This window comes from Daphnia magna, linkage group LG8 (genome assembly GCF_020631705.1).
Source record: "Daphnia magna isolate NIES linkage group LG8, ASM2063170v1.1, whole genome shotgun sequence".
Taxonomy (NCBI): Eukaryota; Metazoa; Arthropoda; class Branchiopoda; order Diplostraca; family Daphniidae; genus Daphnia; species Daphnia magna.
The window spans coordinates 3,514,328-3,530,283 of record NC_059189.1 but is presented as its reverse complement, the minus strand read 5'-3'; the positions used below and the strand labels follow the sequence as shown (position 1 = coordinate 3,530,283).

Genomic DNA, 15,956 nt, shown 5'->3' with positions numbered 1-15,956 from the left:
CAGAGACTTGGAGAGATCCCATTGACGTTGACGGAATTGATTCCGCACTGTATATGACAATATACAGACTCTGCAACTATCTAATGTCTGCAATCCAATGTCGATGACCTTCTTGGCCAGAACGCCAAATGTTTCACGTTTTGTTTTTTTTTGTTCTTATATTCCCGGAGGGAAGAGATCGGATGGCGATAACAAATAAAAAATTCCGACACGCTGTTGTGAATTGTTAATGTTTTCTAAACAAGCAGTTGCGATTGTTTTGATGACTCTTTCGGCTTCATATTGTTGTTAACAATTATTTAGTCCCCTGCATAGGCAGATGCATATTTGAACGACTATTTGCATATTTTATTTCCCTTCTCCAGTTTTCTAGTGCCAATGTGCTTCCTTTCATTTGATCTAATAGGTTTGTACCCTGATGTAGGTTGTGCACACTCGACTTTTCATTCGATGCACTCACGATTCGTCAAGATTTGCCTTTCAAACAAAAGTGGGCCAGACTGGCTGAACGAGAGCGTTGCAGTCGATCAAGCGTAAAATGGCCAAATCATCATTCTTCTTTTGCACGAACGACAAGTGCTTTTGCATGATGTCAAACGAGGATCAATTTTCAACGGTTTTTGCGTAGTTGCCCGCAGTTGTTGTCGTAAAGGCCAAGGAAAAATTGCGCACACAAAACAATTGCGTCATTTCCGATCAATCCGCTTGTTCCTTCCGCTTTCTTTGATCTATCGCATTTCTTTCCAATATCCGCTGATTGTTTTTCTATATTTTATTTTATTTATTTTTTTTTGCTTAAAAAAATTTAATATCACGTGCTGTCGATGTTTTAATTGAACAGTTAACTCCGCCTTTCTAGGCATAGAACTGACTACTTGAGATTCATGTCGGCTCTTCAGATTTCACCGATCGATAAGTGACGTTATTTCACACCATCGCATTTTTTTTTTTTTTTCACAGAGAGGGGAGTGCGATGCGCAATTCAAATGTCAAAAAGGGCGGGGAAGATTACATAACCTAAACAAATCTGTTACCATATACAGCAGCGACCGATGGGGTAAGATGTTACGCGCTACGGTCAGTAAATGATTGACTTGCCATCGATTTCGATCGGAGCTTTGAATGTGTAGACCTTTTCTATCCATTTCATTTGCCTTCTATTTGTGATTCTATCTATACGGGCGAATGAAAGGCAACAAAGTCTAAGAAAAGACACCAAGAAGAGGGGAGGGCCAAGAATGGCTCAACATCAAACAAGTCCCTAAAATAAAAAAGATCGAAAAAGAGCTGCTGTGTCTCTCTATATACCATCCCCATCACACAACCAAAAGGTTCCCCATGTCTTGCTATTCATTTCCCCCCAAAAAAGAATCTTCTTCTTTTTTCTGATTTCCTCAATGTTTCTTCCGGGTCATAGAGTAGGACTTTAGCGACATCAAAAGCTCTAGCAAATAATCTCCGTTGCATCCGCATGCACAAAAAAAACGATCGACAGGGAATCTGGGACGAGAATATTTAACAAAGTCCATCCTACCTACAATCAACTAGACGCCGGCAAATAATAAAAAAAAAACTAAAATAAAAGCAACTTTTTTTCTATCATCAATTTATCAAACCCCGTTTTCCCCCCTTCCCTCTCCCACCGAAAAAGCTTTTCTAATCAACGAAATTTATATATACTACCGAGAGCTGATCAAAGTGGCTAAGTTACCCAGAAAAAAAAGGCCAACGTGTATTTTAAAAAAATAAAAAAATGAGAGATGCGCGGCTGCGTGAATATCGATTGCCCCCGGAATGGGTTGGCCGGTATCGTTTTGTGTGCCCCCCCGAATGGCGGCCGCTAATGCGCTATGGAAGGCATCATGCGGGATAGAAAAATGGCATCCCTTCCCGATAGGCAAAAAAAAAAAAAAGAAAAACTTTTTTTTTTTCGAAGCGCTGCCTGGGCAACAGTCCAAAAGCAATTGACTAGTACGAAGAGAAGAGGGGCGAAAAAGAACTATGTATCAATGCTAGACTTTCATCCACTTGTCCTCCTACACGCAGTTCGGGCTATTTTATTCGCCGACAGGGAGACATACACAAGACATTATCGTCTAGTGGCTTCTCGTTATTTATATACCGGCGGCACTACTATCGGAAAGAAAAGGTCTTGAAGCGATTGTCGTTAACGCGTCGATAAAAAACAAATGGGGGAAACAAGTCTAACCGTTTCGACGCTCAATCGAGAGGAAATCATTTTACGTTTGTTTCTTCCCCATTTGTGTCACTAAACGTCGACCGGCGGAGGCGTCACCACATGTGGAATTTTTTGCGCGCAAAACATAAATTTATTTAGCAATCGGATACACTAAACAGATGCAGTTCATTTTTTTTCTTTTTCTTTTAAACAAAATCAAACGGTTGTTGGAATTTTGAAAGAAACCTGCAAATGACGTTGATGACGTCAGCCGGCGGAAGGAAAAAAAAAAGAAAATAAACGAAATTTGATTTCCGTTACTGGATTGCTGAACAGGAATAAGAAGAAAGTCTTTTTACCTTGTTCTCTGAGTGGAACTGAAAAAAAAAAAAAAATGTGTTCGTCCACTTCGGTTTGTTTCATCCATGACGGACACTTTTGACCGAATGTTCTCCATCTAAAAGTCCCGGAGTGGTGAGAGGGAATATTCCTTCTAAAGCAATCCGTCTTCTTTATTTCTTTCTTACTTGTACGTTCGTCTCCTTCAACGCATCGGCTGAATTTAACACACACGTCCCGAGTGATTCAATCAGTTGACTCACGCAACAGCGACAACACACGCCCCCCCCCAAAAAAAAAATAGGAAGGACTCGTTTCTTATTTATTTTTTTTTCCTCTTGAATTTGCTCTTTTTTATTTTCTTCTCCATTTTCTTTTCAAACAATAATAATAAAAAATAAAAAAAAGTAGCCTATATAGTCGACACATAATAGCCGTGAGTGTGTGCGCCCCGAGCAGTTGAATCAGCAGCTCCTTGTAACATCCGGCGCGTAGACGTATACGCACTGTATCCCTACAGGGCGCATAAGATACCACCAGTCACCATATAAAACAGCAGTCGGATACCCCCTCCAGTAGCCAGTCGAGGGTTAGAGCCTCACCTCTACAGTTGTGGTCTGCGTGAGCTGCTCTGCTCGCCATCGCCCAGGACTTTTGCAACTCAAATGGCTGACAGTGAACGCGAGTGACGTCGTCAATTGTTTTGACGATAGAAAAACATAATCTCACCATCGATTTCAATTGATTATTTAGCGATTCGTTTCGATACACATCATTCGCATTCATTCAATGCGATTGGCCGTCTAAGTGTGTCGACTTCAACAACGATCCCCTTCTTATTTTGGCAGATCGGGGGAAAAAAAGAAAACGACGGACGTTCTCAGTGCTCCTCTGAATCGGTTCACATTGGTCAGAAGATAAAAAGGAAAAAGACAATAGCCCAACAAAAGAAAAGAAGGAGTTCCAAGAAGAAATACTCTATAAGATATTGGAAGCGTCAGTGTGTCCAGTGAATCAGCCTGTCGCGGATATCGAATATTTGTTTGGTAGCACAGCAAAAGGAGAAGAATCAAAGTAAATAATAAGAGGAAAGAAAAACAAAAAAGGTCTTTCTTTTCCTATTGGCGGAGAAAAACCAGTGAACTGTTAAGAGCAAATCAAATTTCCAAAACATTTGATTTTTGATTTCAACGGCAAGTCAAAGATACAAGAAACTGCTTCTCCCCATTTTTTTTTTCACGACGTCGTCATCCTTCACGTTCACCAAACATGACGGTCGCATCGTTTTCGTTCGTGATTTTCGCTGTTATCGTAACTGTTAGAGCGGCAAAATCCATCGTACCCACTACGGAACAACCCGGTAAGATTTCAAATTTTCAGATTTTTTTGTTGTTGTTGTTGAAATTTCAATTTTCCGGGGAGGTCTGTTACATTTCCCGGAGGACAAAACTATCATTATTATTGTTTAACATGCGCAAGACATCATCCCTTCCTCCTCCAAACTACAATCAGCAGAATGAGCTCACGGAAGAGGATTAGTACAGTGTTCATTACATAAATCCTGTACCGGTACGCACATGAATGAAGAGCTGACAAAGCCAAATTTTCACCCGATTAGACAGAAACACCTTTTTTTTTTTTTATATGTGCACAAAGTTCGACATTTGGCTTTAAACAATCCCGCCGTTAAACAATAAATAACTGGACATTTTGTTTTTTTTCACGATCAAAGATCGAAATTGCTGTTCAACATAGCCAAAAAAACAAACGGTTGATCGGCTGTTTTAGCTGTAACGTCCAGCAAAAGTGTTTGATAGAAAACAACTATACGTCTGCTGTTTCGAATGCCCCAACAAATTGATTTGGTCGTTCGTTTCAGTCGAATTTTGTTCAGCAATATGTCATGTCGGGACTTGGATAGAAAGAAAGAAGACGCTAAAAACCAACCGTCTGTTCAGAGAAAGTGACCAATGTGGCGAGACAGGGCCGGATGTCAGACTTGAATCGTATGCAAAATAACAGGAAAACGGAAAGAAGGAGAAAAGACGAACGAACGTAGGTTAAACAAACATATTAATAACAAATCTTGAATGAGGCATCTCTCATCACGAAGCGTGACGACTATTTGTCAAACGTTTCTGTCGGTTGCAATCGAAATTCTTTACTATGTCGGACTACATTCGTCACACAAACTAATAAAGAATAGCCGTGCCCAACCAACTGTAAAGACACAGCTCTTGCATAAACATCCTGTCGGCTTCTCTTGAAAAAGGGAAAATTTTTTAAAAATAAATTCGATTGTCAATGCGGGGGTCGCTAACCCGACAGCAAAGCCAATTGACAACAAGCGGGAAAAAAGATCCGTTATTCAGCAAAGTGGCCATTTTTTAAGTGATGCTCCCCAATGTAGGACAAAAGTTGGATCGCAAACCTTTGTTTGATATTACATAATACTAAAAATAACGGGCGGGGAGGGTATTTAACCTACGACATTTAGATCTACAGAACGGTGTGGGTGGGGCTTTAAAATCGAGTACTGAATTTATGATTTTCTTATACCATATCAATTGCCGGAAATGTAAAAAATTGTCGAAAAAAAAAGGACAAATCGATCGCCTTCAATTTGATTTTATTTTTTTCTTTAATTAAAAAAAATCTATTTCAGTTAACGTTTAAAATCACTTACCCTTAATGTTTTTCTTGCGTCGAAAACACTTAAAACTCCCACAAGTGTTGAATAATGTCCTTGTTTTTTTCGTTTTCTTTTCTTCTTTTCTTTTTTTTTGCCCATTTGCGCCGCCGGTGTTCTCCAGTTTGTGACTAATGTAACGACAGGACGTGATGCAACGATGCCTACAGGGCGTCGGCTAGACACACAGAGGCTAAAGGCATCGAGAAGGAAACGCGAGTAGCCATCCTTCTCTGCTATCAACTCACCTGAAAAAAACAAAAACAAAAAAAAAAACATCAAATGGAAATTAAAATAAATGCGCATTACATTTTCCTCGGTTTCTTTGCTCCCCTCTCCAATGGCAAATGGAAGAAACGTGAACCCTCCCGAGATTTATTGAGTCAAACAATCTCCACCTGAGCTAATGGCTCTCGCTCCAAATCACTTAAAAAACTGCCAAACTCAACAAACAAACGACGTGAAAAAAACCAAAAAAGTTAAAGGTCAAAACGGACGAGGAAAAAAACAAACAAAAAAACAAAACAAAAGGCATTCAAAACTCGTGCTGGCGCTTTCGCCTCGTTAACCAAACGATGGAACTGATGACTGGAAAAAATAAAAACTTGAGCACACACACACACAACACACCGTTCATAAGAAATACATCCTGCCCCGGTGTCAAGTATAACCGCCGCGAGCATCACGCTAAAGAGGAAGAAGCTTCCTCTCTCACAAACCAAAACTTTATCTGATTTCCAACGTCATTCTTGAAACACAGCTCGAGGAGGGGGGGACCGAATTTCTTTTTGCTGTGGCCTAGTGTTTATATGCAGTAACACAAATGAGGCTTAATTATGATGAAGACGAAAAGAGGTAGGGGAGTTTTTTTTTGGTCTTTTAATTAGGGATGTTTGTATGTATGTAGAGCGAGGAGAAAGAACTAGACACAACTAACCGCCAAAAAGGAAGTAACACGATCCTTTCGATCGATAGGTTTCCTCCTTCTTTTGACGTACCCACTTTCATATTTCCCTTTTTTTTTTATTATTTTATGAAGAAAAAAGAAAAGAAAAAAGAGAAACGGAGACTAAAAGTCCCCCTTGATCTCGACACGTGTAACTGTGTGCACACGGCACGAAATTACAGAAAAATCTAGAGCACTTTCTTGATGAGATGTTCATTCCTGCTAATGATAACTGGGGAAAGAAGGAAAAGAAAAAAAAGGGAGGAACATATCTGCAAAATAACGCATCTTCTTTTGATAAATTGTTATGATATTTTAGCTAGTCATAATCATTTGGTCTTGCCAGGTTTAATCGTCTTAGCAATCAAACACGGCAGCACCGCCAGATGTTTGGCGCAATAATGAAAGAAAAAGGCCATCTCACAATCGTTAAGAGTCTACTTGCACAATAACTGGGCCATGTTATCGATCGCGCTATTAAAAGACTTTTCTTGTATAGCAATTTTTGTTGTTTGTTGTTGTTGTTACTACGCGTTTTATCTTTGATACGAGTAGCTCGGACGCTACGGCAATTGCATCGTCATCTTCTAAGAACATACTCGCCAACAACGGACACGGCACAGCAGCAACCGCAGCGCAAACCATTTCTCTCGTTGGGGGAATTGTAGATCTCTGTTGGCTTGTCAAAAAATTGGGGAGTGGATGGGGTCTCCGGACGTGTTGACTTGTCGAAAGACGACAGGACCAGACACAACACATGGCAACCGATTGTATCGATCAGCTGATTCAGCTTAAGGCAAACGGCAATACAGGGAAAGAGAAAGAGAGACATGCACACACGTCCGAATTGCTTAATTCAAAATCTAATTGCCGAAAAAGAAACCGGAAAAAAAAAAAATAGATGAGATGGACGTTTCCTCGTTCGCTCATCGAAAATGAGGATGTCGCAACGAATCAGTGTCAATGAGCAAGCGAGTTCAGGTGAAACTGAACACCCTACCCCCTTGGTGAGCTGTTTTCTTGGTATTAAAAAAATATGTGTGGGTACCTGAATACACCTGGGCTCATGTTACACCAATAGAAGAAACGAACGAACCCTGTCGTACATCGTCACGCACGCAAAGCGTTCCGCTGTCGGAAAACGCCAAACCGGAAGATGCTTTCGAAGCGAGTGACTCGTGCAAAGGAAACAGAATTATTTTTTAGGGGGGGTGAGGAATCGACCGTTTGTTGGAAATGGCTTTACTTTCACGCAGACGGCGAAATATGTGCATTGGCAACCATTTCTTCATATCCCGCGTGCACTTGAACGGGGAAATTCGAGTTCAGTTTGGCCATTAAAGAATTTCACGGCCACCTTTTTTTTTGGGTTTTAGCTCCACTGTCAACTATAATGTTCTCTTTTTTTTTTCTTTAACCAATTGCTTTGTGTTGAATAATGACCCGCCACTGGCCAGGTGATTCCGAAACTACATCGTTTGTAGTTGAAAACCTACGGCCGGTAGGATATGTTAGAAAACGTCTTTAAAAAACAAAAACAAATGAAAAATAGATCACATTCAAATCCCCTTCGGCTGAAAACTTTGGTTTTTCTTTGATTTCCTGTGGTTTTTACTTTTTCAACACACAAAAATGAGGCAATTGAAGGCAAAGAAAAAGAAAAAAAATAGTTTCAACCCATCTTCATCAATCAGCGATTATACACCTACGACTAACAGGTTGCGGTCTCGTACCGAAACTCTCTCCGGTGACGTGAAACACGGTCCGGCACTCTCTCTCGCCCTTCTACACACACATGTACAACTCTCTGATTTCCCTTTGATTTTCCTTTTTTATTATTTCGCGTGCCAACGGAAATGTGCAACTTGTGTACCCACGCCCACACCGCAAACCGCGCACGATGACCAAACGAACAGTGGAAAATCGTTTCACACATCATCAATGTGATGTACCCCGTTTTTATATACGCGATGATTCATCCAGTTGTTGAGTCAACTTTCGTAAAGATCTATAGGACGAAACTTAAAAGACGTTAACGATTTAAATGATATTCTAATTGGGTTAAGCGAAGTGAGAAAGGAAAAAGAAAAAATGGCATCGAATTCGAGCGAGAGGAATTCGCCTGTTCAATTAGAAAGCGGTGCGGGATTCTCGGATCCTTTCATGCTTGTCTTATTCATCAGTCCATAACGCATAAGAGCGATGCGCTGCTGGGTGACATATAATAGCGTTGCGTTCCTAAACGAACTCGCTCTCAATTGTTTGATTTTCGTGATTGAAATTCCGTCCCTCTCGTTCCTCCACCCCCCCCAACCCTCGACTGTGTGTGTGTGCAAAGGATCGCAAGGCCAAGTTTTTCGCCAATGCGGATGGCATGTATATGCGAGCACGAACCAATCCAGCAAAATATTCCGGTTGGATGAGATATAAACTGAAAGTTTTTTGGAAAAATGGGAGGAGGAGGGACAAAAAATGGAGGAGTCATTTGCATCAATCATCAGGACTGCTTCAATGTCACGAACAGATGATACTAAGATGGGAGGAAAAGCGGGTAGCAACAGAGAAATGGATCAAAGATAAATATCAGATTGATTTTTTTTTTGTTTTCTTTTTAAATTCCGGTGAAAATAAAACAAAAAAAAACGTCGCCATTTTCTCACAAAAGATACGATCACGATTCAATATTCTATTTTTAGAAGATTGCTTGGTATACGACAAAAGACAGTCATCTATTTATAGGAGAGAGATGGATGTGGTTTTCATAGAAAAACCGCCTTGGTCTCACACAGATGATAAACATTGGCATTTAGGGCATGGCAATAAAGTTATACCACAAAACTATCGACGGGTAGTGTGTGTATGCTTCGAGGATTAACACACGGTTTCACATCTGTCATCGTTCATCCTTCGCGTTCCATCATATCAATCCCATCTTTCTCCCCCTCTCCCTTACTAAATAAATCTGCTACGCACAAACCCACACACACACCGCTGTGAAAAGTCTTTTTCACCACACGTGACATGTTTCCTTGGTAACATCAATATTTGTTTAGTTTCCACTTCTTCTTTCTCCCCCTTATACACTATTCGTTCACGCAGACGATGTTCGCACGTTACAAAGCCAATTGCCCAGTTTCCCTTTTTGTTTTTGTTCTTTCTTCTAAATATTATGATGATGCCTTTTGTTGGCCTTTGTAATGAGGGTGGTCGTTTTAGTAGAAGCCTCCCCCCTATGCACACACACACCTATCCCATTTTCAGGTGTGTGCATTTAAGTGATGGTGTGTTCTATCAATGCCTTGCGTCTATTGAGACGTGTATACACTTGTACAAGACAGTAGACGCAGCCATTATTGTGGGCAATTCACATAGAAAAGAGCCCCAACCCAAAATGAGGTAGACGTGCATATGGAGAAGAGGCGCCTCTTAACTGCCATCGAAAATGACAGGGCGGTTGTATTCCGATCGGGGCAAAAGTTTGGCAGGGCCGCGTTGTCTTCGACTCTGTTTCTCAACTTGAACCCGAAATGCCAAGCCGTCGTTATTTTGTGACTTACTTTTTTCTGTATTGAGCGCGTCCTGTGTCCCCCATCCAATCATCAAGAGTGAAAAAAAAAAGACAAAAGAAGGAGAGAAGAATTCCCATCACTCACACAAGAGAAAAAGACAACAAACAAAAGAGCTACTGGCTTTAGGGCAAACAATGAATGGTAAGAGAGCTCTGCTGGCTGTGTGCTCTTGACGCCAAAGACACGTCTCCTTCTTCTAGTATTTTTCAGTCTATTTAAAAAAATAAAAATAAAAGGGGGTGCTGACAAAATGGGGGGGAAAAAAGAAAAGAAGCCAACAGTCGATGACAAACGACAAGTGGATTTTTTTTTGTTATTTGCAGTTATTTGAAATCGGAATTCGTTTAATTCCAACGCAACGTGTGGGGATCGTGTTTATTATCAAATTTTACTAATAAAAATCGAAAGCGAATTATTAAAAAGAAGCTCTTGGAAATCAGTGAAACAACTGAATAATGGCTGTGCCCTAAAATCAAATTGAAATTCTTTAGGGACTGCACAATAAAAAAAAAGAAAAACCCCAAACTCTTGATGCCTTTTCAATGCGCGAACGCTTGAAATTTCCGTCCTAACCCGACACCCGAAATAATCAAAGGAAATTGGTGAGGGTAAAAGAGAGCTAGATGATGAACTAGATCGAGTTTGTATAGCTCATCAAGACACAGGCAAGTCAAAAAGAAAGACATGCCAGAGAAAAAGCAAAAAAACTATTGGCTGTGTAACCAGTAGCATGTGACGAGTATATAGATGTATATAACACACACCAGTGAGTGGCTCAAACAAAAGGAAAGGAGAGACCAGCCGGAGTGGAAAAAAAGGCAACCCGATATTCTAGATTAGACACAGTCAGTCAAGTAACCGAAACTTGTGATTAATTGACTTTTGCACGCGTCACCTTATATTTAGTACGGGCGAGTCTTCTCGTTTTACTCACGATTGCATATACAACAACAACATAAAATGGCGGGGTTTTCTCACTCGCACACATTTTAATTGAATAATTTGAGAATGTCACAAGTCGACTAACGATGTCAGTTTGACGTCATCGTTGAAATTCCAATCTGCTGTCACGTAGCCCAATTTTTTCTTTCGTCTACACGAATCCTTTCCAATCGCAACGTGTCCCCCCTCATTTGCTCTCGCGGTGACACTGCTGTGTCACCGGATGGAGCTGACAATCGCACAACTTCAAAGACTCACGTAAAAATACCAACACACCCTCTGTTCGCGTCTCGCACAATTTTCCAGTATAACAACAAAAATAAATCCAACTCTTGTGAATGTGATGGCTTACAAGGAAGTCAATCCTAACAGCTTCCCGTGACGGCATGGAGGCCTACAGTTCCATTGAACGATGACGTCCTACAGCGAGCAGAGTGATGTTGATGGTATATAGCGATACAGAGCACCTAAAATGGCGGCCAAAAAGGAAAAAAATCCATCAAAGAACTCGTCGACGCGAGTATTTTTTTGTTTTGTTTTTTTTCTTCGCCCGTCCGCTCGGAGTCTAGTCATGTCACATTCAAGATAGAAGCGCCATCACCTCAATCCTTTCATGTCGCTTCGCGCTTCGTTTCCAGTTGATTTCGAAAAACAAAGGCGAAACGGCGGTGCATAAAAATAAAACGGAAGGGCAATTCCCCGTAGTCACACTATACCAGGTAAATTGGATGAAAAACTTAAGCCCCACCCCCCCCCACTTCACTAGTTTTGCTGGAGACAATCAAATAAATTTAGTTTTCCGTTGAAGCAATTTTTATTTTTTGCTTCGAAATCGCAATGATGTCAGCAAAAGCCTTGTCACCACTCTTCCGGAAAAAAAGAAACAGGATGGGTCAGTCATATTTTTGGAACGAATTCTTTTTGTTTTGTTTTTGGGGGGAGGAGGTTTGTTTTCTATTTTCTTCGTCGTGGGAAAACCAAATGGACTGGAAGAACCATCAACTATTGATCCCGCGCGCTCCTGCCAGATATCTGTGCGAAACGCAAATCATAGAAAAGCTTATCACGTCCGCGAGACGTAGGTGTTGGCAGCGGTGCGATAGCACGCCGACAAAACCCATACGGAACGCAAATCGATTGTCCCCGCATTTCTTTCTTTTACACGCATCCGCACATGCGGTGCGTGTGTTCCAACACCAAAAAAAAGGGAGATGAAGCGATTCCACATAAGGTTACATCAATCGACTATACCGTAAAAGGTAGACAAAAACAAGAAAGGAAAAGCGGAAGAGATCTTTTATTTTCGATCTCGTTTCAGCTGAATTACAAACGTAAATCTACGCGTCGGCCCTGTTCCGCCCACTAGGCCGTGCTTGATAGCGATGAGGGATCCAGGGTCATGGCTAGAAGTTATATAACCGTAGACCAGACTTTTCATGGAAAACAAACAAAAATACATGAATGGAATAAGAGTAGCAATAAAAATAAAAAATAAAAGGGGAACCCGGTCGCCCAACTTTCCGTTTTCCCTTTTATTTTTTAAAATTAAAGGTCATCGTCAGGGAAAGCCAACGTTGCTGTTGAATTCCTCCCTTCCACGTGTTTCTCATACATCGAACTATAGTGTCAATGCATCAGGGGCGGGGTCATCCCTACAAAAACAGTAGGGATCGTCCGTATGGGTCCCGATAACCTGGGAAGGGTTAACCAACAAAGTTCTCATGCCTTTACATCTGAAAAAAAAAAGAAAGTTTGTCATTCATTTCCTCAATTTTCCAGTGTTTCTGCTAGTTCTAACCGTTGCGCATTTTGCCATGTGTGACAGCTTCCCCCGAAATTGAAAATGATGGCGAGAAAATAGGGGGACACGTTCGTACAGGTCCCCCCTCCCCATCGTCTAAATCCTTCCGTGTTTCTCTTTCATCTTGGCAACTGCTCTGAAGTCGACATCTAAAGGCTGTGTAATATCCTGCCATCGATTTGTACGGCCGAAATAACATTTGCCACTCTGCAGGCAACCGCAAGCGAACCTCAAAAGATTAGAAACAAAAGAACACAAACCAGGCCCCAGTCTAGAGAAGATAAGCCACACACATACACACACATACACACACACACAAAAAGGGACACATATTACGCGTTCGCATTGCGTCTTTTGTTTTCGAGCTGACACAACCCAAGTGCGTCAGATTCAGTTCCACGATTTTTTATTTTTGTTTTTTTCCGACATAAAGGAGCAATATGAAATAAAAAAGAGAGATTGAACTGAACTCGTTCTCCTGAAAAGGGTACCTACTTTATTTCTAGAAATAAACCTACGCAAAAAAAAACCATAAAGGTTAGGTTTTTTTATTTACCTGTGCGCCGCTTAGTTTACATAAGACATCCAATGACGTAACAAAATCTCAAATGCAAACAAAACACAAAATGTTCGCTAAACGACTGGGAAAACTCCTTTATTTTATTTTTTTAAGGACGTGATTACGTATATTGATGTAAGATTTTCGCAGAACCTTTAAAAGGTTCATATCCTGACTAACAAGAAATTCGTTCTATTTTGCTTAGCTATTTCAATTTCCCCAGCTGTGCACACAAGCGGCGTAGAGATACGCTGGCACACCCGAATCGACACTGCGAGCCGAGGACACATAATGAATTCATTAAAGACGAGACGCATCAGCGACGATTGCGCCCTCCAATTTAATCTGAAGGTTATGTGGTCTAGCCCTTCAAAATTCTACGCAACAAAAAAAAAAGAAATGCAGAAAAAAAAAAAAAATTTTTTTTTTCAATTTACCCGCAAAACGACATCCTGTCAAAAACGGAAGGGCGAAATGTATACCGTCGCATATGTCCGAGCAATGGGCTTATAGAACTAAACGGTAGACAGTCGAGCGTGAATTTTCGATTAACCAGCAGAAAAATGGACACAAAGAAAATGAAACGATTTTTTTTTCGTTTTCAGCAAGCTGTTTGATGGGGAGGGCAATCCTTTAAGGCATTCGAATCGGCAAAACGGGACAGATGGGGATGGTCGCAGCGTTTGGGAGGGATTCACTCATCACTTCCATCAACGCTGGCGTTAAACAGTAACTGAATGCAGTTGCGCTCAAACTCTGCCATCGAATTGCCGTCCGCTGTACGAAACGGCCGGAATTTCAGGGGACGCTAAACAGATTGGCCTTCCATCCATTGCTGGAAAATGGACAGACATGTCGGGCCATAGTTCACCAATTCAAATGAGACCATCGTCCCATCGATTGGTCTTCAACATCGTCAACATGCAGCCCTTACTTTGCTTTACCAATTTTGTTATAATCACCGGGTCGATAGTATTCCCAACTCGAGTTAAGGCAAAAAGTGAAGGATTTCAGAACCGAAGAGGCTGTCACATTGGCCCTTGACATTCAAACTTTTCTCCCCCGCATCAATCGACTTGATTTCTTTCCAAAAAAACAAACAAGGGCATCGCTCTTTTGCCATCAACAGAATTTGAAATTTCAATTTTCAGTCATTTTCGTTTGACGTATCAGAAGACTTTAAAGATTGTCTTTGTGAACTTGAAAAAAAAAGAAAGAAAAGGGAGCAATTTGATTGTCTTGACGGATGCAAAAGCGGAAACTGACTTGTTTTGCTTGTCTGCGCGTTTCCTTGTTTTCGGTGTACACAGAGCAGACAGTTGGGCATTCATCACGATCAGCCCTTGACGCAAAAGTTAAGATGCACTTCTTTTCTGTTTTCCCTACGTTCCACTATTTATTTTGGCTCCGTCTTTGGCTTTTCTTTGACGGAATCGAAGGTTGGGCCTGCGAGCCGACCAGTTCTCAGAACGGCAATCTGCCGCAGTGCACCCGAGACGTTTGACAAACCAACAGAATAAAAAGCCAAAACAAAAACGAAGGGATTAGTAAAGAAAAAACGAGACGGACAGCAACGGTCAGCTAAAAAAAATGCAGCCATCATTGTGCGTGCGTCGTTGTTATACAACGATTGCCAGTCACTCTTCGGTATATTAAGAGCGCTAGTCACATCGGCAGTGACACCGTGACCTAATAAAAGTGGGCCACCGAAAATAAAGAGCAATTCCTTGTACGAGCTCTAGCGACATCTTTTCTTTTCGGCCATCTTGATGGAACGTCAGTCTCACGCTGGTGTCTATATGAGTTTCGCCCTATCGGCATGCGTTCGTGATTCGACGTGCGGCCGTGACGTGCAATGAACGCATAGACGTCAAGAAAAAAAAAAGACTCTTTACTAATAAAGTACATTCAATCAACCGACTCTTTTTCAGCCCAGATTGTATATATATATACCTTTTGCCTGCGTTGCGTTTTATTGATTAACAAAAAATATATTATAAAAGCCCGTTGAAAGCTGACGCCTTGCTACGTTAATTAAATATTTCATAATTGACTTTGGGTGTAAAAAAAAAAAAAACCGTTTCACGGATATGCCAATTGCAGTTGGTTAATGAGTTTGAAAGTGGCGCCACCCCCGATCCACAAATGCAAAATAATAAAAGGGCACCAGTTGCTTTAATTATTTGGCACGGGCCACTTCTTTCGCGTTCTTAATTCGATTAATATACAGACGAGAAATGCACTGCGAAATTGACCCAGCCATGAAGCGTTACGCCGAGTTGGAAGACAATGAAAACATTCTAAAATCACTCTTGCCTAATTATTATTTCAAGTTACGCTTTATTTAGTCTTGGCAAATTCTCGCAGAATGGCAAACTGCTGTCCGTTGTTGAACCAAAAGTCATACATGACGCACGCTCCCCTCTCCACGGACACCAACTATTTACAATGGCAGCACAGCGAAGCATCTATAGACGAGAGAACGCAATTGAAAGTAATAATAGCCTAATTATAACACCGGCAGTCCCATTTAATATCATTCGTCTTTGTATAGCTATTTGGACAATGTACCGCAACAAAAGGCCGGCTTATACTAGAAACGATCAACTTTTCGCAAGCCGCGTGCACAATTCTTTTTTGTAACGTGCACAGTGCGATCAAGGACGACAGGATTAGTCGATGGAAGGCCACGCACTCGCTTCCCCCCACATTCAATAACACTCAATTAGCATCTGCAAAGTTCGATCGAGCACTCGATTAGCGCAAATCTTTCTTGCGAATAGGCCATTTCCTGTTTACCGCCAAGCAAACGCAATCAATCATTCAAAAATAATAGATATAGAAAACGAGCTGGGATAATATTTGTCGATTACAATGAGGGGGGGGGGGAGAAAAATGCAGCCATTCCCGTTTATTTATTTGTATTCCCTCT

The 15,956-nt window shown here is 41.1% G+C and overlaps 1 protein-coding gene and 1 long non-coding RNA gene across 3 annotated transcripts in view; one reads left to right on the top strand and one right to left on the bottom strand.

Moving 5' to 3' along the window:
- LOC116935984 overlaps window positions 1-15,956 on the bottom strand; it is a 43,663-nt gene that overhangs the window by 2,446 nt on the left and 25,261 nt on the right. The window contains exon 4 of the long non-coding RNA XR_006650364.1: window positions 5,205-5,455. This is a non-coding gene — a long non-coding RNA (uncharacterized LOC116935984). The remainder of the gene's footprint in view (window positions 1-5,204; window positions 5,456-15,956) is intronic.
- LOC116935968 (hemicentin-1) overlaps window positions 3,085-15,956 on the top strand; it is a 36,156-nt gene continuing 23,284 nt past the window's right edge. For both annotated transcript variants that reach the window (XM_045177894.1, XM_045177893.1), the window contains exon 1: window positions 3,085-3,878. In XM_045177894.1, the coding sequence (XP_045033829.1) occupies window positions 3,788-3,878 (91 nt within the window). In that variant the 5' untranslated portion in view covers window positions 3,085-3,787. The remainder of the gene's footprint in view (window positions 3,879-15,956) is intronic.